The 22,803-nt window shown below is 43.6% G+C and overlaps 1 protein-coding gene and 1 long non-coding RNA gene across 4 annotated transcripts in view; one reads left to right on the top strand and one right to left on the bottom strand.

Moving 5' to 3' along the window:
- Positions 1–589: 589 nt before the first annotated feature.
- Positions 590–2,485, bottom strand: LOC140712567 (uncharacterized). Its single transcript, XR_012094186.1, has 4 exons — positions 2,151–2,485; positions 1,828–2,054; positions 1,586–1,644; positions 590–799 (listed from the first exon to the last, which is right to left on the bottom strand). It is a non-coding gene; the product is annotated as an uncharacterized lncRNA (long non-coding RNA).
- Positions 2,485–22,803, top strand: part of CACNB4 (calcium voltage-gated channel auxiliary subunit beta 4) — a 272,030-nt gene continuing 251,711 nt past the window's right edge. Inside the window, exons 1-2 of one of the 3 annotated variants that reach the window (XM_007964966.3) lie at positions 2,485–4,598; positions 5,133–5,216. In XM_007964966.3, coding sequence (XP_007963157.1) covers positions 4,536–4,598; positions 5,133–5,216 — 147 coding nt within the window. In that variant the 5' untranslated portion in view covers positions 2,485–4,535. The other 2 variants (XM_007964968.3, XM_038002130.2) reach the window with 2 other exon arrangements.

Raw genomic sequence — 22,803 nt, 5'->3', positions numbered from 1 at the left:
AGCCTCCCAAGTAGCTAGGATTACAGGCGCATGCCACCCACTGCGCATGGCTAATTTTTTTTTTTTTTTTTTGTAGAGATGAGGTCCTGCTTTGTTGCTCAGAATGGTCTTGATCTCCCGGCTTCTTTGGCAATCTCTCCTCAGCCTCCCAAAGTGCTGGGGTTACAGGCGTGAGCCGCAACACCCTGCTACATTTGTCCATTTTTTATTTGAGTTGTTTATTATAAATGTTGAGTGTTTTTCTTTTTTTTTTCTTTTTTTTTGAGACAGAGTCTCGCTCTGCTGCCCAGGCTGCAAACTTCGCCTCCCAGCTTCATGACATTCTCCTGCCTCAGCCTCCCCAATAGCTGCGACTACAGGTGCCCGCCACCACGCCCGGCTAATTTTTTGTATTTTTAGTAGAGATGGGGTTTCACTGTGTTAGCCAGGATGGTCTCAATCTCCTGACCTTGTGATCCGCCTGCCTTGGCCTCCCAAAGTGCTGGGATTACAGGCGTGAGCCACCATGCCTGGCCTGTTATAGTTGAGTTTTAATATTTATTTATATATTTTATTTACAAGTTCTTTGTCTTTTTATTATCTTAACAGAGTTTTTCACAGAGCAGAAAGTTTTAATTTTAATTAAGCCCAGAACATCAATTTTTATTTTATTGCATCATGCTTTTGGTGGTGGGGTAAAATCTCAACACCAAACTCAGACTCGTGGAGAGGTTTCTCTTCTGTTTTCCCCTGGAAGTTTTGTAGTTTTGCATTTACACTTAGGTCTGTAATCCATTTTGAGTTAATTTTTCTGTAAGATCTGAAGATTAAAAAAATAGCTTTATTGACATATAATTCACATACCATACAATTCACCTGCTGAAAGTATACAATGTGGCAGGGTGCAGTGGCTCACACCTGTAATCCCAGTACTTTGGGTGGGCAAGGTGGGAGGATGGCTTGAGCCCAGGAATTCAAGACCAGCCTGGACAACATAAGGAGACTCCAATACTATAAAAAATCAAAAATTAGCTAGGCATGGTAGTGCCTACCTGTGGTCTCAGCTACTCAGAAAATAAAAAATTAGCTACACATGGCAGCAGTGCCCACCTGTGTTCTCAGCTACTCAGAAGACTGAGGTATTGCTTGAGCCAGAGATGGAGTCTCGCTGTGGTGCCCACGCTGGAGTACAGTGGCGTGATCACAGCTCACTGAAGCCTCAACGTCCTGGGCTTAAGCAATTCTCCCACCTCAGCCTCTTAGTTAGCTGGGACCACAGACACACCACCATCCTTGTCTAACATTTTTTTCTTTTTCTACTCATGCTTTTGGTGTCGTGTCGAAGAATGTATTGCCAAATCTAAGGTCATGAATATTTACCCTTATCTTCTAATAGTTTTATATTTTTAACTCTTTTAAGTCTTTGATTAATTTTGAGTTAATTTTTATTATGACGTAAGGCAGCAATCCCCAACCTTTTTGGCACTAGGGATTGGTTTCATGGAAGATAATTTTTCCATGGGATGGGGATGGGGGATGGTTTGGGGATGATTCAAGTACATTACATTTATTGTGCACTTTATTTCTATTATTATTATATACTCACCATAATGTAGAATCAGTGGGGAACCTTGAGCTTGTTTTCCTGCAACTAGATGGTCTCATCTGGGGGTGATGGGAGATAGTGACAGATCATCAGGCATTAGATTCTCATAAGAAGCCCGCAACCTAGATCCCATGCATGTGCAGTTCACAATAGAGTTTGCGCTTCTATGAGAATGTATTACTGCCCCTGATCTGATGGGAGGCGAAGCTCAGGCCGTAATGCTCACTTGCCCCACTGCTTACCTCCTGCTGTGTGGCCCAGTTCCTAACAGGCCACAGACTGGTACTAGTCTGTGGCCTGGGGGTTGGGGATCCTTGATGTAAATTCAGGCTTTAACATTTCCACTCTGGTGTTGGAGGCAGGGACAATGATGCACCTCTCTCTGAGTGACATTACCACGTTAGATGCTGAGTGTTTCTGGTAGCGGGCAGAAGCAGTCCCACGTTTCCTGACTTCCTTCTCGATGAGCCTGGAGCAAAGGTGATCAAGGCCAGAGTATACTTAGTGCTGCTGTGACCAAGGTACAGCCTCCAGGTACAGCTGGGTAGAAGAATGGAGCCCTCACCTCTGCCATTCTTGCTTAGAACTTAGTCTCAACAACAGGTAGCTTGGGGGAGGATGACAAATGCTGATGTTCTGTCCCTCCTAGGAAGCTGACCCTCCAACTGGGAGCTGAAGAGGTGAGGGAGCCCTGTGTTCTTGGCTGCACCAGTATAGCGTGGAGTTTCCCTCTCTGAGCTGGAAGCGGGAAGAGAGTGAGTAGGTCTTGGATCAGATACCTCAAGCTCACTTTTCTTACTGGGTTTCAGTAGGTTTTATTGAGTGAATGTTCCTTCATTTGTTGTGCACCTGTAGGACCATTTTTAGAAATTTAAATAGTTGTATATATATGTTTTATAATGTTCACCAGTTTTGCTTTGAGCTGAGTGTACAGGGCTTCTTATGCTGTTATGCCTCTGTGGGTTCTGTTTCAGTAACTCAAAGTCAGTGAGACTGTGGACAGTGGAAAACCACACAATTCAAAGTCCAGTGCTCACACAGTAATTTAATATGCACACACGTATCAGCTATAAAAATGGCTCAGAACTAAATACAGATTGGGTTGACAATAACTAAAGCAGGGAGTCCTGCATGGTTAGACCTACCATCCCCCATAAGTTCATGGAGTATCTACTATATGGAAGGAATTGGAATAGGAATAGAATAGCTAAAAATCTGTCCTGAAAATTAGGAGATTTTCACAACAACAGAACTAACAAACTAATAAACTAAGGCAGCCTGTGCTAAGTTCCCAGAGAATACATGCTCCAGTTTTTCAGAAGCACAAGAATTATCTGGGACTGGAGTGGTCAGAGAGGATTTCTGTGGAGGAAGAGTGAGCTGAGTCCCATTTAGAGGAAAGGTAGGATTCAGCCGGGTGTGTAGGTTGTTGGGAGGGTATATTCCAAGGAGGCGTTCCAAAGCAGAGGTGCTGGAGTGCGATTGTATTTGGAATACTTGGCTAATGATGACTAGACCTGCCTGCTTGCTGGAAGGTTTGTATAGAGAGATGAAGATGGAGAAATGAGATGGAGAGTGATCAGAAATGCAGGAGAGGCTGAGTTGTCGGACCATGGAGTTTGGACTTTATCTTAGAGAACAGTGACTTGGGCAGGATATTTTAGGAAAATGGTTTTTGTAGATATATAGTGTGTAGAGGGAATGAAATATCTGCGTGTGTATGTGTGCATATGTGCACATGCACTAGGAAGCCTGGAGGCAAGGACACTAGTTAATAAGATTGTTACAGAAGTTTGGATTAAGTGAAGGGATTAGGAATGGAAAGGAAATGTCTGGTGGATGGTAAGATATAACCGGGACCTGAATAAAGCCAAACAATTGTTAAAACAAGCATGGTAGTTGTGTCTATAAACATAAAGTCCTGGAATGCAAGCTGATTTAGCGATTTGAGGTAGTATGTATATTTTCATCTAAACGGAGTCTCTTTATTTTTGAATTTGCATATATTTTTCTTCCCTCTTCTTACTCCTTTGTACAATACCTCGCACTTATTCTTCCTCTCCGCAATTCCTCTCTTTTAATTTGATCACAAATTAATCTCTTGTATGGATTTACAGGAGGAAAGCAATGGCAAACGGTGTGTATGGTTGCAAGGATGAATTTCTCCCCTTGAAAACATCCATCCGCAAAGAAATGGGAGGCACAGTGACCAACTCTTGCTTCTTAGCAGGTCTAACATGACCTTCAAAACTCCTTAGGACATACTGGTCTTTGGCGGGGCAGCATCTCCCGTCAGACTCAGGCTGGCTGGGTTTCCCACGGCTGCCTGGATGTGTGTGACTCGCAGCTCTAAGGATGGAATTGCCAAAGCAATACAAAGACACGGACGAAAAGCAAGCCACAAAACCCATGCCTTACACAGTAGGCTGATCAGTGAAGTCGCGGAAGGTGGCTCTGCTCTTGCCCTTTTAAAATTCCAGTGCAGCAAACACACACACACACCCGCTCGGTTCTTCCCACTCCCGCCACACTGCACCAGCTTCCCTCCCCAAGTCCTGATTCATGAACCGTGCCACCTTTGTCTCATTTTAAACTGTGCAGACTATTTTAATCCTGCCACCCCCATCCCAGATTTCCCCCTCCCTTCATCCTCTGGAAGCTCTGATGTAAAGCGCTCGCTAGGTGGGAGAGCGCTTCTCCCAATCCGCTCTGGTAGGCGAGTTTCCGAGAAGCCCCCTCCCCGGGACCCCGCCGCAAGCGCGGGGGAAGCGCCTCGGTCCCTTTAAGGTGCCGCGCTCCCCGAAGTGCGGGAAGGGAGCCTGGGCGCCGGCGCGGGTCCTGGGGCCGGGTGGGGAAGTCTTGCGCCCTCCCCCTCCTCCCGCAGCCCAGCCTAGGGGGCCAGCGCCCTCCGCCCACCGCGCACGGGCTGGCCATGCGGCGGCTCTGAACGATGTCTTCCTCCTCCTACGCCAAGAACGGGACCGCGGACGGGCCGCACTCCCCTACCTCGCAGGTACCGCCCCCTCCTCCCCCTCCTCCTCTTCCTCCTCTTCCTTCCTCACACCTCCTCCGCCGCCCGAGAGCGCCCCGCCTTCCTGCCGGGCGTGCGGGGCCCCAGTCCCGGGAGTCGGCGGCCCCGCTTCTCCCACCCCTCCTCCACGTCCCTTTCTCCTCCCGCTCCTCCTCTTTCTCCTCCTTCTCTTCCTCCTCCTCCTCACCCTCCTTCAGGTCTCTGCGCTCCCGCTCCGGAGCCCGCAGCCTCCCCCAGCGGATGCCGGGGACTCGGACCCCGCACCCTGAGAGTCTTTGTTAATGGATGTGGTGGGTGCTTGCGGGCTGCTCTTCTGGAGCATCTTTTCAGCCGTCGAGGCTTGGAGTGGGTGGGTGGGGATGGGGGCTGTATTTGGGAGTCGCGGAGGAGACTTGGGTGCGGGCTCTGGGGGACCCCGGGGAGCGGGTCCGGAGGCGGACTCCAGCCGGGGGTGGTCGCCCCGCTCTGCGCTGCGGTCCTCACCGGCTTCTCTCTGGCCCCGTGTGTCGAGTCCAGGTGGCCCGAGGCACCACAACCCGGAGGAGCAGGTTGAAAAGATCCGATGGCAGCACCACTTCGACCAGCTTCATCCTCAGACAGGTAAGAGAAGGAGGCGGGAGAGCAGGATGGGGAGGAGGCCGAGCGCGCGTCGCGGGGTCCTGGAGCCGGTCGTGGCCCCCACGTGCGGGAGCTGCGGGTCCAGCCCGCGCGCGTCCCTTCTCGGCCTCGGCCGGTGCTCGGACTCAGTCCCTCTCCCTCTAGCCTGGGTTCTTGAAGTCTTCGCTTCCCGGCATCTCGGCACCGCCCCGGGAAGTTAGTTTGTGCATGTGTGTGGACATTTCGGCGGGGACCTGGCTTAAGTCAGGGACGTTGAATTTGAGAGCTGGAAATATGTCTGGTTGCACCTTTGGTGCGTGGAGAAATGTCTTTAAGTCGTATAACTCGACCTAGAGTAACCAGACCCCTCGGGGCCGGCGACCTGGTTTGATTCGAGTTGAGTTAGTGGTTTCTTCTGTTTTGTCCTAATTTGAATACTCTTATCTGTCTGGATCTTGGGAGAGATCGTCAAGCTCTGGTCAAAAGAAAACACTTTGAGCAGAAAGTTTACTCTCATTTTAGGACCGTTTCCTGGATTCGCTTAATTAGGGAAAGACAGCTGTATCTGGTTAACTAGGAATTAACGAAGGCCAGCACTCAGCTCCCAGTCTGGGTGCGCCTTCACTTCGTGTTTGTTTTCCTAGTGCTTGCTTTCTCCTGCCTGGTTCTAGTGCGAGTTGTCTGTGCTCGGTATCGGGATCGCTGGTAACGCTGGATGCTTAGGTGCCTTTCACCTTGGCAAGAAATTGGTCCTCAGTTTTCCAACTGTGCATGTGCTGTTAATGAAACCACCCCTGGCTGCTGGGTGCTAGAGAGATCATGCAAAAGTGAGTCACCTTGATCTTTCTTTGGAACAGAAATTGTCAGGGTGTGTCCTAGGTTTCGGGTGACCTAGGAAGACATTGGTCATCGCACCAAGAGGCTTTTATCCCAGGTCTTCCTGTGAGCTGCTGAAGTGACCTTGAGAAGTTCTTTTCCCTCTAGGTTACTCAGTATTGTGTAATGTGTTTTCTAACCTATGATGGCAGCTCTGGTGTTTCTTTAGTGATTATCATCAATTTAAACATATCAACAAGGAATGGGCTTTAGCCTCAAAATTGGACTCAGACCTCTCCTAAAAGGGTCTGTAAAGCATATTTAGATGATATTTATTATGCAGAATTTCGTTTTCTGCAGAAGCGGAAATTTTGAGTACCCTTTAATTCAGTGAGCACTAAGCATGTACATTATGGAAATAAATGCATTTTGGATTCCGAATTCATTCTAAAAGTGAATTCTATCCCATTTGCAGTACTTATATTGTGTATTTGATAGGGCAAACATTGTTTATCTTAAAACATCTTTCTGTTATGCAAGTGTTTGAGGTCTTGCTGGTGTTTTGTAGGTGCCTATTTTTAGTGGTGTTTCAATGTTGCAAATTCTTGGAAATACTAATTACACAGCAGTTCATTCTATAAGCTGTTTGACTAAAACTTTTGAGTTCATCTACATAACTGCACTAATGCTTTATTCTTCCTTCCAAGCACAAACAAAATAATATTCTAATATTATTATTCTTTTCTCAATTTATGCCCATAACTGATTGAGATGATATATATGTAAGTTCTTGTAAAGCGTGCTGCTATGTGCTGGCTTGAGAAATGTACTCTAATGTAAATTCTGGAGTTAATTGTAATTGTATTATATATTGTATTATATATTGTATTATGTATTGTATATATTGTATATATATACAATCTTCTTGTTTTTCAGTACAAAAATAGTACTTAATTTTTATGAGCACTTTACAACTCAGTAAGTATCCTACACATGATCTCATTCAAATGACATCATACAGACTTCTGTATTGGCTACAATAAAAATCACTGAGGGATTTACATTTCTTTGAAGAGATAAAGACAATGATTGAAATGCAGTTTAATAGTAACTTTGGGATTAAATTGAAATTTTCACCCAAATGCCAAAAAATATTTTTTATGAAAGCATAACAGCTGCTTATGTTAACAGAGCCTTGGGCGGGTCACAGTGGCTCATGCCTGTAATCCCAGCACTTTGGGAGACTAAGGTGGGAGGATCTTTTGAAGTCAGGAGTTCGAAACCAGCCTGGCTAACATGGTGAAACCCCAACTCTACTAAAAATACAAAGAAATTTGCCAAGCATAGTGGTGTGTGCCTGTAATCCCAGCTACTTGGGAGGCTGAGGCAGGAGAATTTTTTGAACCTAGGCGGTGGAGGTTGCAGTGAGCCAAGATTGCTCCACGGCACTCCAGCCTATGGGTGACAGAGCAAGACTCCGTCAAAACAAACAAACAAACAAAAAAACAAACAAACAAAAACAAAAACACAAAAAAACCCAAAACCAAAACCAGAGTCTCATTATTTATAGAATGATCAGTGATTTATTGATATTTGAATTCTTGATACATTGGAGCGATGAAATTTCTTGGTGCTGCTTCACAGTCTGTGTGATGCCTTTGAAGAAGATAGTGAAATACCAAAAAAAAAAAAAAAATTGCTAATTTCTTTGTCATATTATTTACAAAAATATGGAGAAAAGCTTTCACTAAAAAAAAAAAAAAAAAATCGATCTGTCACATTTGATGGGGAAGATTGGGCTGTTGGTGAAGCAGAGAAGGCAGTTGACAAACTCACCCAATAAGACAATATTTGTTCTTTGAGCTTGTTAAATAGTTTCAGTATTTGTGAGAATATATATGTACGTATGTGTGCACGCACACACATGCACATTTGAATTCGCTGGAAAATAAGCACACTGAGAAAGAGAGCCTGCTTCCATTCTGAGTACTGCTCATGAAGCCCCTCAGGAATCTTTGACCTTGTTTCTGGTCTACAAGATTGCTGGCCTCCACCATGGAGGTTTTGGAATGAATCCAGGGAGCAACTAAATGGCTTCTTTGAGGAAAGGTGAGAAGATGAAGTACTTTGCCACTGAAAGGAAAGAAAGCTAGGAGTGACCCAGAAATGATCTTCAAAGTGTACACAAAGGCCTTCTTTGGAAATGTGATGAAGTGTTCTCACTCTTCATTGAGGATGAAACTCAAGAATTGGCCCAAATTAGAAAGGAATGATGTTTTACAGCAAGACCTTCCTAAGAGTGTTGCCATCATTGGAGTGGCTTTCCAAATGAGGCTGTAGAATTTTCTTTCAGGAGAGCCCTTCTTACAGTCTATTTATGAATGGATTATTTAGTCATGTTTTAAAGTTTTAGGAAACACTTAAGTATTTGCTATGTGCCCAGCACTGTGTTAGATATTATACAGGAGGAATGAAAAGATGGATGAGACACAGCCCCCATACTCAAAGATTTTTATTATCTAGCAATGGGGACAGAGATGTCTACAAACAGTACAGTGACATGTGACAAGGAATGAGAGGGTGGGCTCAATGACCATGTACCCCGAGTATCTATTATATACCCATAAGTATATCTACCCATGTGTGTCACTACACCTACGGTTTATATGGTTGAGTACTCCAAGTTAGTCCTCTTCCCACTGGGGTTTGAGGAAAATCTGATCAGAGTGGGAATAGTTTGTTGACTTTTCCTTGTTAAGCCTGCTGTTATGAGGCCTGCAAAGTCGTACCTGGCCTGGTCCCTACCTGCTTCTGGCCTCATCTTGAGCCATGATCTCTTAGCCCTGGACACAGAGTTTGAGCACACTGTCCTCCCTCCTGCCACTGGTCCTTTGCATATGCTGAGCTCTCTGTGTGGCAGGTTCTTGCCCTTCCTTCTGCCTAGTTAACTTTCAATCTTCCCTGAGATCTGGGAGTTTAATCTTCACTTCCTCTTCTAACCTTCCTGATAAAGTCAGTTCCCCAAGTAGGGGTTCCCAGAGGGCCTTGTGCCAGTTTTCAGTAGCACACCACTTTTATTTAACATGTACTTAGATTTCTCTGTTACATTCTGTCTCCTCATCCAGATGCGTTCCACGAGGACAGGGACATGCCTGCATTTGATCTTTGTGTTCTCAGCATCTAGCATAGTATATGTTCAGTAAACATACACTTGAATGAATGAAGCCATGGATGGATGGAGGACTAACTTGATATATTTTAGGCATGAGTTTCTGCTCCAACATTAAATGCTTTGTTTAGTGGGGAGAAATTGCCTCCTAACAAACTTCTCCCAAAACGCTGTGGCTTAAAACAACAATATTTTTTTATTTCTGTGTACTAACCAGACAGTTCTGCATTGTGTGATGTTGTATGGGCACTGGGATGACTGGAAGGTCCAGAGTAGCCTCACACATGTGGTTGGCAGTTGGTGCTGGCTGCCGGCTGCGAACTCAACTAGAGCTTTTGGCAGGGGCTCAGTTTTCCTCCACCTGGGCCTCTCAACATGGTTGCTTGAGCTTCCTGATAATATGGTGGCTAGGTTTCAAGAAGTGAAGGCTGAAGCTGCAGCTCTCCTAAGACCCAGTTTCGAAAGCTACACTGTATCACTTCTCTTGCAACCTCAAGTCCAAACATGTCCAAGAGCCTGCCCAGTTGCAAGGAAGGAGAAAACAGACTTATCTTTTGATGGGGTGCAACAAGGTCACATTATAAAAGAGCATATGGGTAAACACACACACACACACAGAAAAACAGCAAGTCAAATTCAGTGCCAATAGTATACACAGAAATTCAAAGATTATTCAATTTATGTAACAAATTACAGAAAAATATATGTTAATTTCAATGGGTGCCAAAAAAGTATTTGATAAATTTTGTAAGTTAAGAATAGAGCATATCTAGAGGCACATGGTATAAAAAAAAGAATAGAAGGCAGCTCCCTAAATCTAATAAAAATTATCTACTAAAATCCACAGCAAACATCACATTGAGCAGAGAAACTAGAAACAACATATGTATGCAGCAGTCAGTAAAAGAGCAAATAATGTACATTGGGGGTCCTCTTTTTTTTTTTTTTTTTTTTTTTGAGACGGAGTCTCACTCTGTCACCCAGGCTGGAATGCAGTGGCATGATCTCGGCTCACTGCAACCTATGACTCCCTGGTTCCAGGGATTCTCCTGCCTCAGCCTCCCGAGTAGCTGGGACTACAGGCACCTGCCACCAGGCCCGGCTAATTTTTTGTAATTTTAGTAGAGACGAGGTTTCACTGTGTTAGCCAGGATGGTCTCGATCTCCTGACCTTGTGATCCACCCGCCTCGGCCTCCCAAAATGCTGGGATTACAGGTGTGAGCCATCGCAGCCGGCCACATTGGGACCCTCTTATCCATGGTTTTGCATTCCCTGTTTTCAGTTACCTGTGGTCAACTGAGGTCTGAATGTAGGTGAGTACAGTACAGTAGATATCCTGAGAGTGAGAAAGAGACTACATTACATATAAATTTTATTATGGCATATTGTTAACATTGTTCTATTTTATTATTAGTTATTGTTGTTAATCTCTTACTGTGCCTAATTTACAAATTAGACTTCATCTTAAGTATATATGTATAGGGAAATACATAATATATATATTGGGTTTATTACTATCTATAGTTCCAGGCATCCACTGGGGTCTTGGAATGTACCCCCCGCGGTTACGGGGGGACTACTATATATTATACTACAGAGTACTATTCAGCCATTAAAGAAAAAAATGAAGCCAACCTGCATGTAATGATATGGAAATGCATTTAAGTGAAAATAATAAGTTACAGAATAATGTATAATAATATTTCATTTAAAAAAAGAGCATGTGGAGTGGAAGATACGGTTGCAGCCATTGTTGGAACCATCTACCTTAGAGCAAGGAACCTCGTATTTTTAAAGGTATGCTAATCAGATGATCGTTACAATAATTCAATGAACTGCACTGTATTTAGAGATCTAAAACATTCAGATTTTTAGGTTGATACTAGAATAAAACAAGTTGGCAAACAAATTCTTTAGGTTATAATTTGAGCACCAGTTATAGATATGTTTCTCTGATGAAATGCAAATTCATCAACAGAAGGTATATGCTTTGCGCATAGCTCTGAGAATAATCATATGTCTAGAGGCATGCATATATGCAAAATGTATCCATAAACTTAGAATCACAGAATTTTAGAACAGGAAGAGATTGCAGAAAGAAAATACTTCAGTCTCTTTTTTCAGATGAATAAAACATAGGCCCAAGGACATAAAGGTCATACCAACAGATAACGGTAGAACAGACACAAGGGATCCTGGCTCAGACTCTACTCTTTTTTTCACCACAGTCCACTTTATCCCTGGATAAACAAGCCAAACACACAAACTCACATAGGTGTGGATACATGCAAGGACATATGGAGCTTATTCCTCTTAGATCCTGGAAATGTTCTGAATCTGTGTGGTTGCTTGAAGAACCATAGCATCAGTTGAAGAATTTAGAGACTGTGGTTTCTTCCCAGTTCTATCATGGATGGAATTTTTGTTTGCTTGGTTAGCTTCTTGTAGGATTATTCCTTCCACCTTCCAGTCTTGTACCAATTCCTCCCACTGGCTGAGCCTCTCTAGAAGCCCACTGACCTGGGATTCTGGGAAACAAGCTGCAGGCTGTGGCCCCCTGAGATAGAAAGCGGAGCAGTGGAGGGGGAGGAGTGGATCTGAGGGAAACAGCCAAGGAGGGGCACAACCAGTTATATTTATGTTTAGTTTTGTTTGAGAAGGAGTCTCACTCTGTTGCCCAGGCTAGAGTGCAGTGGCACAGTCTCGGCTCACTGCAACCTCTGCCTCCCGGGTTCAAGTGATCCTCCTGCCTCAGCTTCCCAAGTAGCTGGGACTAAGGCGCCCGCCACCACATCTGGCTAATTTTTGTACGTTTAGTAGAGACGGGGTTTCACTGTGCTGGCCAAGCTGGGGCACAACCATTTTTATATTTTAGCTGCGTGGAAGACAGTAGTGAATCATTTTCATCTGCAAAGTTGGGAGTTTCTACTTGCTCTGTAAGTAGACCTTCCTTGCTAAATGGTGTAATCCAGTTACAATGAACTTTAAAAAGTTCACACTTATTTCCTTTGTGAGTTTTTTGTGCTGTGAATCTTCCCTTGCTCTGATAGAGCAAGAAAGAACTCTGTCCCTCTTGGCAAACTGTGCTGCTTCTTGTTTTGGGGCTTAAATAAATTGAACTGAGCTGACAAAGAAAGAAGTATAATTACTGGGCAGCTAACCCGTTAACCAGTCATTTTTACTTATGTCTGAGTCTCTGTTCTTGATGGATAGAATCGCCAAAATTTCATTTCTTTTCTTTTTTTTTTTTTTGGGATGGAATCACACTCTGTTGCTCAGGCTGGAGTGCAGTGGCGCAATCGCAGCTCCCTGAAACCTCTCTCGCCCAGGTTCAAGCGATTCTCCTGCCTCAGCCTCCCAAGTAGCTGGGATTGCAGGCACCCGCCAACACGCCTGGCTAACTTTTGTATTTTCAGTAGAGATGGGGCTTCACCATGTTGACCAGGCTGGTCTTGAATGCCTGACCTCAAGTGATCCACCTGCCTCAGCCACCCAAAGTGCTACGATTACAGGCGTGAGCTATCACACCCAGCCCTAAATTTCGTTTCTGTAGAATAAATATTTATCCTTTAATTTAGAATGGTACAATTTTATTGAAACTTAGATAAGTTCTGATTCAAGTTTTAATTTTTCTAGAAAATTATAGGAAGCTGTGTGGAAATGTAAACTGAAAATGACTTTGGCTTTGGCCCTCTCCCCTTAATTGCTCCACCTGCTGCCCCAGACAGGGTCAACCCTGGATATTAAGGAAGCAGAGATTGCCCTTTCAAACAAGGTTTAAACAAAAGGCAATGCTGTTTAATGGGTTTCCTTTGGCCACTCAAATCTGGATCTGACCCATCTTTTCTGGGTGTGGTCTTGGCATTGTCCATACTCATCTTCCTCAAAGCTTGACCCATTGTTGGTCTCATTTCTGAAGCTCTGACTCAGAATAAAGCATAAATCCTAACCAGGGTGAGCAGCTTGCAACTCACTCAAATTCATGAAGACTCTACAGACATGTGGAGAGTGGGGCATGCAGGTCCCATTCTGCTCAGTAGCCCTCTGTGTTTGGCCTCTGCTTGCTTTCTCTCTCTCTCTCTCTGTCTTTCTTTCTTTTGTTTCTTTGTTGTGCTCCCTGCAGCCTCAACCTCCTGTGCTCCCGTGATCCTCCCACGTCAGCCTATAAGTAGCTGGGACTATAGGTGTGCACCACCAAGGTTGGCTTTTTTTTTTTTTTTTTTTAACTTTTAGTAGAGATGGGGTCTCACCATATTGCCCAGGCTGGTCTCAAATCCTGGGTTCAAGCAGTCCTTTCACCTCAGCCTCCCAAAGTGTTGGGATTACAGGCATGAGCCACTGCGCCTGGCTCTGCATGCTTTTTAAGCCATATTTTGGAACAGAGAGCTTCCCAGAACAGTGTCATCTCTCTATTTGCTCTTCCTTTGCTGGAGCTTTCTTTCCCACAGAGCGTGTGGGCCGAGAATGGGTGACAGGCCTCAAAACATGTATCCTCCAAGATGATCCTTCAGTGGGGTGAGCCTGGTGTAGGCTGAGCTTCTGGGCTGTTTTTCACTTCCACTGAATCCAGTGTGTTGCACAATTATTTCCTTTGTGGGCCATGGTAAGACAAAGCTTGCAAAGCACTCTTTGACCATCCCCAGGAACCCACTCTGCTATACCTCTCCATCTTAGAATACATCAATGGATAAGTCTCAAGAAGAGCTGGGCTGTTATCCTCAACAAACCCCAATCCAAACACACTCTGGTTGAAGCAGTCAGTACTGTCCTGCTTTTGCACAGTTGCCCTTGTACTTCATGAACCAAGAAATCAATGAGGTGAATCCAGTGTTCTTCACTCTGTAAGAATGTCAGTTCTGAACTCGACTACATGGACACATCAAGAATTTCACATGGATTTAAACATGTGTACTGTGAGGAGGAAGGAGGGCACTCAGGGAGGTAGGACTGGAAGTAGAAGCCCAAATTCATGAGAAAGCTGAATTATAGACTCAATTTTAAGGGAATACTGTAGCTTTACTGCTTTCAAGTAACAATAATGACAAGCTATGTGCTAGGGCACCCTGCCTTCAGAAATAGATGAGGCTAATGTATTATCATCTGGTTTGAATATAATCAGTGCTTTGGAATTCCTTAAAGATAGCTCTCTTTTCGAGTAGAGTAAACATGTGCCTTTATAAATTTCCCTATTTTCTTTAATGTGTCTTTTCTTATTACACACATAAATAGAGCAGAGGTAATTACTTGAATCTGAAGGGATGGCATTCATGATTTGAAAGCATTAGTTAGGTAAGGGCTGTAAAATTTATTCAACGGCTCCTGAATTTTTCTGGTCATCTCACTGTAATCATTTGGATGACAAATTGTGTCTATTTCATTTCTCATTTTCTGTTCTATGTTGATGGATGTATCTTTCTCCAAGGTTGCAGTTTAATTTCTGTTGTAGCATTTTTCTGGGAGTAAATATTTTGTAAGCCTAAACTTGAAAAGAATATGCATTTTCTGGGTTGTAAGATCACTACAGGTGGTTAACTTTTATAGTGCTCACTGTGTCCATATATTATGATGAGATTTTAAATTCCTTATGGAAATTTTTTTTAGCAGTTTCATTGATAACATATGGAAAATCTAGCAGTAATAGAAATGCATAGTAACTTGTGCAGATAAATTTATCATCTTCCTTTTTTTCTTCTTAAATGACCCAATGCTATTGCTAACAATTCAATGCTGATTATTGTTTAGAAGCAAACAGGTGGGTAAAATGATCACTGTTACCAGTAGAATGTTCCTTAGTCACTGCTTTTTAATTTGCCCTCTGTGTGTGTGTGTGTGTGTGTGTTGAGAAGTGGGGAAGGCATTCTTTTTTTCAGGCATGTCATAATCTAATATTTTCATGACTTGGAGAAGAAACCTGTCCCTGTTAGCAGTCATTCTGTGTCCTCTTCCCCACCTCCCAGCCCTAGGCATCCACTAATCTATTCTCTGTCTTTATGGATTTACCTACTCTGAACATTTTATATCAATGGAGCCATAAAATCACATGTGGTCGTTTGTGACTGCCTTCAGATTTTTTCTTTTTCTCTCTCTCTTTCTTTTTTTAGACAGGGTCTCGCTCTGTCACCCGGGCTGGAGTGCAGTGGCGCAATCACAACTCACTGCAGCCTCGAACTCCTGGGCCCAAGTTGCCTCAGTCTCCCAAGTAGCTGGAACTAAAGGCGTGTGCCATCATGCCTGGCTGTTTTTCTTATTTTTTTTTTTTGTAGAGATGGGGTCTTGCTATGTTGCTAAGGCTCAAATTTTTTCATTAACATACTGTTCACACCAGCCCGAGAAGTTTCAGTTGTAGCTGTGTAGATGTTGGCGTGAGGATAGAAATGGACTTGCCTTACCTTAAGTCAATGTCAGAGATGGCTTTTCAAGTCACAGTGTTGAATGGGATGGATCATATTCTTAATTATGTTGAAACTGCAGTCTCAGCTCATAAAGCTGAATGTGTTTTTTTTGGCAAAATTCTTTTTTTTTTGAGATGGAGTCTCACTCTGTTTCCCAGGCTAGAGTGCACTGGCACAATCTCAGCTCACTGCAACCTCCGCCTCCCAGGTTCAAGCGATTCTCTTGCCTCAGCCTGCCGAGTAGCTGGGATTGCAGGTGTGCGCCACCATGCCTGGCTAATTTTTATATTTTTAGTAGAGACGGGGTTTCACCATGTTGCCAGGCTGGTCTTAAACTGCTGACCTCAGGTGATCCGCCCGCCTCAGCCTCCCAAACTCCTGGGATTATAGGCGTGAGCCACCATGCCCAGTTTTTTTTTTTTTTTTTTTGAGTTAGAATCTCGCTCTTGTTGCCCAGGCTGAAGTGCAATGGTGTGATCTTGGCTCACTGCAACCTCCACCTCCTGGGTTCAAGCAATTCTCCTGCCTCAGCCTCCCGAGTAGCTGGGATTATAGGCATGCGCCACCATGCCCGGCTAATTTTGTATTTTTAGTAGAGACGGTGGTTTCTCCATGTTGGTCAGGCTGGTCCCGAACTCCCAACCTCAGGTGATCTGCCCATCTCAGCCTCCCAAAGTGTTGGGATTACAGGCATGAGACACCGCGCCCGGCCACAAAACTCTTTAACCTGCATGGAAATCAAACCCCTGACTCGACTTCTTGTCATCATGCAGTGGCTCCCATCTATAGAGGGGGGGTGGTTTTTATAATAGGATGTGATCGACAGGATTAAAGAAAAGTATATGAACAATATAAATGGCTATTGTCATCATTTTCAATAATTTCTAGTAATAGAAATATCTTGGGTACTTACAATTCAAAATGCTTCTTTTAGTTTATCTAGATGTTCATAATAACTCGGCTTTGGTAATTATAACATTTCTTTCTTGAGAAATACAATTAAGGAGAAAGCAGAGTGCTTGAGTTCCAAGCTAAATACAATATTTACGGGAATTATTAGGTATATAAAACTGTACTCTCTATGTGGCAGGTGCTTCTCAATTATATTTGAGTACTTCCCTGGGGGACAAAAGTCAATTATCAACACAGTCGTGTGGGCGAGAAATAGGTCAGCTGCAAACATTCTTTGCTAATTTCAGAAAGCTTGAGGGGTGATTTAGTTTGAGAATATGTTTCATTCTTTCTGTCTCCGTGTTGAGGACTCTGATAGGGAAGGCTCTGTTTTTCATGTAGTATTGATTGTTGTATTCATTTACTTTAATACAATATACATATTCCTCTTGATATGTAAAATGAAAATTAAACTATATCTAATATCTTTTTAAAAACTCTGTGAAATCTATGTTGTAAGAGAAATGTGTACCATGGATATTATTGTTACGACTATTTGTACGTTAGTAGAGACACTGAGGGTGTAAACTAACCCAATCAAAGGCAAATGTCATATTTATAAGTATTTATTTATTTCCCCTCTTTAGTAAGAAGATACCAAAGAGTGCTAATTGTTGAATAAAAAACAAGGACCTTGGTATGTTTTCTAACAATTATGTTTTATTTATTTTTTATTGTGGTATAATAAATGTAATATAAAATTTACTGTTGTAACCATTTTAAAGTGTAGGTGCAGTAGCATTCAGTACATTCACTGCTGGTTTTTTGTTTTGTTTTTTAATGGCTGCAGCAGGTTATTAAAAAGACAGTGCAGGCAGGCAAAACATAATATGTCCAACATATACATATGTTAAAAACATCCGCCATTATTGAGGCTTCCCTCCACAACTGTGGTCTTGTTTAAAGCAACAACAGCAACACAAAGCCAGACCTTGGAGTGCCACACCCAAGTGTGGGTTTGGAAGTTGAGAAGGGAACCAGCTGAGAGGAAGCCGGAAGAGCTGTGGAGACCAGCCGGGACCCTCACGGAGGGGATGGGAAGGTAGGAGTGGGAGGATGAGGCCGCCCAGGGGTAGTCCTGCCCCCAGATACTTGTTTTCACACTGCCTGACTGCTTTTCTGTTTCCTCCACTGTCTGAAATTCAGACAGTTCCAAGATGGTTTGGGTTAACGAGCAGCCTATTTTAAAACGATAAATGTTCCTAGGAGTCTTTGGAGGCGCTATTCATTCATACATTATGGTAATTTGACTTATTGCTTACAAGTATGCTCATTTTACCATCTTAACAAAGCCCACCCCAACGAAGCAGCCGCGCTCCCATCTCCCCGGATCTGTTTGCCCTTTCATGCCAGTGTGTTCCCCTTCCCTCCCCTCTGACCGTACTTGCATGGCAGCCACAGGTACCTAGACTTGGACATAACCCCTGCTTTCATCCCTCTGCTCCCTCTATCATGACATTCCTTCACCTTAAAGTGCTTTCCCCATTTCCACTTGATAATCTTCCCACTTGTCAAAATCCCTCTTGAATCTTCTCCCTGAAGCTCTTTAATGTGGCGCTAGGTCTCCTTCTCTGTCATGGCCCTGATACTGTGTTTTGGCTGTTCACTTATTAAATTCTCCTTTGTATAATCTAAATGTCCCTATGTCACACTAACCTGTGGATATACATTGACATTGTGCCCATAATCACGCGTGTAATCCCAGCACTTTGGGAAGCTGAGGTGGGAGGATTACTTGTTCCCAGGAGTTCGAGACGAGCCTGGGCAACATATCAAGATCCTATCTGTACACAACAAACAAAAACGAAACAAACAAACAAAAACATTAGCCAGGCATGGTGGCATGCACCTGTGATCCCAGATACTCTAGAGGCTGAGGCAGGCGGATTGCTTGAGCCTAGGAGGTTGAGGCTGCAGTGAGCTATGATTGTGCCAGTGCACTCCAGCCTAGTTGACACAGTGAGACCCTGCCTTAAAAAACAAAAAACAAAAAACAGAGGAAGCAGGAGCAGCAGCAGCAGAAGTTATCATGTATCCACGTTAATAGTCCATATATTGCTTGCTCACATTTCTTACCTGGAGACATAGAACCTTAACACCTTCCCCCTAACCTGTTGCCCATTGTTTCTGAGTCCAGCAAGTGTCTTAACGTGTGCTCACAGCTCCCCCGCTCATGGATGTCTACTGCGACCAGCCTTTGAAGAGGCTTCTGCTGCAGGGGCTGTGCCTTCCTCAGTGAGAACACAGCTTCTTCCTTCTAAGGTGCTGTTTTTCAGCACTGTACTCTTCAGCCTCCCTGAACAACCTGTGTTCCAGACTTTCACAACTCTGGGTCACACTGTGTCCCCTGGGCCCTCAAGTGGCTCTTCTTGTGCCTAGTGGCTGCCAGATTCCCTTGTAAAGCCAGCTTCTGCAGCATGACCTGCATCTCTGTGGGGAACAGACATCATTCAGCTTCTGCCCAGAACTGCACCTAAAACCTGCTTCTAGCAGTGACTTTTCTACCCATTCATGTCGACCCACACGAACTGATGTGGGCACAAACTCTTCGTCCTCTTTTAGGCTCAGTTACAACATACTCATAGTAATTTATATATTTAAAATATTTTTGTTTTATGCATTTGTACTTGTGGTGGAGGTGGAGCAGGGAGTAAAAGAAGAAGGAGGAAAGGAGAAGGTGATGTCAGGGCCTGAAGCATTTTCAAAGTTAGTTCAGGCCTGAGTAGGATATCGGAATGGGATCCTTGGGACAGAGGAGGGCACTGGTGCCTGGGCAGAAAGAGAGTGGCTGGTGGAAGATGGTTTCAGAAAGGGAAGTGGATGAGGATCAAACTTGGTCTATTTCAAACTTTATTCTAGAAGTGTATCTGATAAGAATATTTTCATTGCAAGTCAACAGAAAGCCAGCACAAATTGGCTACAACAAAATATGGAATTATTGACTCATGCAAGTAAAAGCTCAGCGGTAAACTTTATACTTCAGATACCGTATGTTCCAAAGTTCATGGCTTCATCAGCAGCTCTACTCTTTCTGTGCAGTTCTTTTAACACTGTGTGTTCTTCTGTGTGCTGGTTTAGGCTCAGTTTAGCACCCATTATGGTGGCAGCAGTGGTCACAGTGATTCAGGGTCTCTCATTTATCCATGATCCTGTCCAGATAGGCTTCCTTATAGTAGTTCCAGCAGAATAAAAAAGGAGAGGTGCCTTCTTTCCTCCCTCCTTCTTTCTCTCCCTCCCTCTTTCCCTCTTCCCCTCCCTTCCTTCTTCCTTCCTTGCTTTCCCTGCTTGCTTTCTTTTTGCAGCTAATGGGGCTTTAAATACCCTCCCTGGCAGCACGCACACACACACACACGTACACATGCTTGTGTGCACGTGCACACACACACACACACACACATACATACACATACTTCTTGAATCTCACTGAACTGAAATGGCTCATAAACCAACACTGCGGCCAGGGGGACTGTCTTAAGGCAGCAGTTGGCTCCCTGGAGATGAGATTGAGGCAGCCCCACAGTGGCTGAGACTGGGGAGGGCAGTTTCCTAAGGGAATTTTGGACGCAGGCAGGATGGTGGGAACTTCCTCCTTCTGCTCCTCCTTCCTCTGGTGCCACAACTTTCAGTCACTTCATGAGTTAGATTTTTTTTTAAGTGTGGTAAAATAAATATAACAGAAAATTTACCATCTTTACCATTTTTTAGTATACAGTTGAGTGACATTTAACTACATTCACATGGTTGTGCCTACCAACATCACCACCATCTATCCTAAGTAGGATTTTGTGGACTAATCTGGGAGCCTAGCTTTCTGTTGTAACAATGTATTTTAATGGGAAAATATGTAGCAAGTTTCAAATAACTGACTAAACAGTTGAACTTCTGGGACACCATATAACTATTGATACAGGGGAGACTGCCTGAATGAATACTTCTTAAGGCCTCTGTTTTCCTTGTTGCAAAATGCGGGCGAGAGTGGGGAGGACTAGGTAACCTCTAAGATTCCATCAAGTTCTAGTATTATAGGACTTTATGGCTGTGTCCACAGATGTATGTGGTCAACTCATTCGTTTTGGTAGAATACACGGTACAGTTAGCTCTCAGGTTTGAGGGTTCTGCAGGCTGACTGCGGGACTCAAGCATCAAGGACTTTGGTGTCCATGGAGGGTCCTGAATCCAATTTCCTACTGATTCTGAGGAATGACTATTCTGCAGCTTTGGCAGAAAGCCATTGTCACTTAGCTGCTGAAACGAACTCATGCAACATACGGTCATTCAGTATCAAATATTGGAAACTTCAGATAAGGACATTCCTTTATAATGTAGCAAAGAGATGATGTGGAGTTTACAGGAGGAAAGATAATTTGGGATGGAGCTGGAATTTATAACTCTTTCAAGTATATGCATGCAGCATGAAAGGATGTGCAAAGAATAGAGTGGGCTGTCAAGGATGAAGTATTTGTGAAATGTGGTGAGATGGTTCTCAGATAAGCATCCTGGAAGCTATTAAGAGGAAGTCTGCTGAGGAATAGTATAGCTCCTGCTATTATAATTATTATAGCCACCAGGAAGAACAAGTAGCTAATGGGGCTTTAAATCTATAATAAAGAATAACACAAGTTGCCATATTGGAACTTTGCTGAAGGTGAGTGGAACCACAAGGTTGATTCTCGTCATTTGAAAATACTGCATTAGGGGCTTTTAATACTGACTTTCCTGCTTACTCCGTGTTTGCCATGGGCCTGGTATTTGCACATATAGTTCATCAAAGTTGCCTTTATTGCAAAAGATGAGGTAGGAATTACTGTTTTTAAGTAACATTAACTATTTAATAAGTAGATTCTGGTGGAATTTTTTTTTTAATCATATGACAAAACACCAATGTGATAGTATTTGGAGGTGTGGCCTTTGGGAGGTAATTAGGTTTAGATGAGATTTTGAGGGTAGGGCCCCTATGAGGGAATTAGTGCCCTTGTAAGAAGAAGCGGGACCAGAGCTCTCTCTGTCTCCACAATGTGAGAATATAGCTAGAGGGTGGCTGTCTGCAAGCCAGAAAAAGGGCTCTTACTAAGAACCAAATCTGTCAGGATCTTTTTTTTTCATTATTTTTATTTTTTATTGACAGGGTCTTACTATGTTGCCCAGGCTGAACTTGAACTCCTGGTTCAAGTAATCCTCCTGCCTCAGCCTCCCAAGTAGCTAGGATTACAGGCATGCACACTGAGCCCAGCTCTCTGTCAGTATCTTGATCTTGGACTTCCTAGCCTCTGGGACTGTGAGAAATAAACTCACATTGTTTCAGTTACCCATTCTGTGGTATTTTGTTACAGCAGCTCAAGCTGACTAATTCATTTGGTAAGCTGGTGCACTTGACTATTTTCCTTCTCATCCTTCTAGTCAGCAGCACATGCTCCTTATTCATTATGTAAACATTATATTTATATCCTGCTTTATTCTGGAAATGACTTAAGTTAGCTTGTATGATATCACAAGAGTGTTAGTCTGTTGGCATTGCTATAAAAGAATACCTGAGACTGGGTAACTTATAAAGAAAATAGGTTTATTTTGGCTCACATATTTTGGCTTACAGTTCCGCAGGCTGTCCAGGAAGCGTGGTGCCCACATCTGCTGCTGGTGAGGGCCTCAGCAAGCTCCCAGTCATGGTGGAAGGTGAACGGGGAGCAGACATATCACATGGCGAGATTGGGAGCATGAGGGGGAAGGTGCTTTTTTCAAAAAACAAATCTCGCATGAACTCAAAGCATGAAATCACTCATTACCCTGAGCAGGGCACCAAGACGTTCATGAGAGATGTGCCCCATGGCCCAAGCACCTCCTACTAGGCCCTGCCTCTAACATTGGGGATCACATTTCAACATGAGATCTGGAGGGGACAAAACATCCAAACCAATAGTGAATACAATGAACTAAGGAAAAAATGCAGGTAAGATAGTGCGTCGAGTACACAAAATATATGCCACTGATCTTTTTCACTGATTTGACTCTGAACTTTCTAGAAAGTACCCAGAGAGGAAAGCAAGGCCATTTATGAGATTTTCAATGTCCAAGGGTAAAAGTAAACTTGTTTAAGAAAACTACAAGTATTTCCCACCTCGAAATTAGAGAGAAACTTCTCCCATGTTCTCATAGAGTTGACACTGTATAAGACAGTGAATTGGCTGGGCGTGGTGACTCACACCTGTAATCCCAGCACTCTGGGAGGTCAAGGCAGGGGGATCACGACGTCAGGAGCTCAAGACT

Source organism: Chlorocebus sabaeus, chromosome 10 (genome assembly GCF_047675955.1).
Source record: "Chlorocebus sabaeus isolate Y175 chromosome 10, mChlSab1.0.hap1, whole genome shotgun sequence".
Classification (NCBI taxonomy): Eukaryota; Metazoa; Chordata; class Mammalia; order Primates; family Cercopithecidae; genus Chlorocebus; species Chlorocebus sabaeus.
The sequence above is the reverse complement of the archived record's forward strand: the minus strand, read 5'-3'. Positions and strand labels throughout refer to the sequence as shown.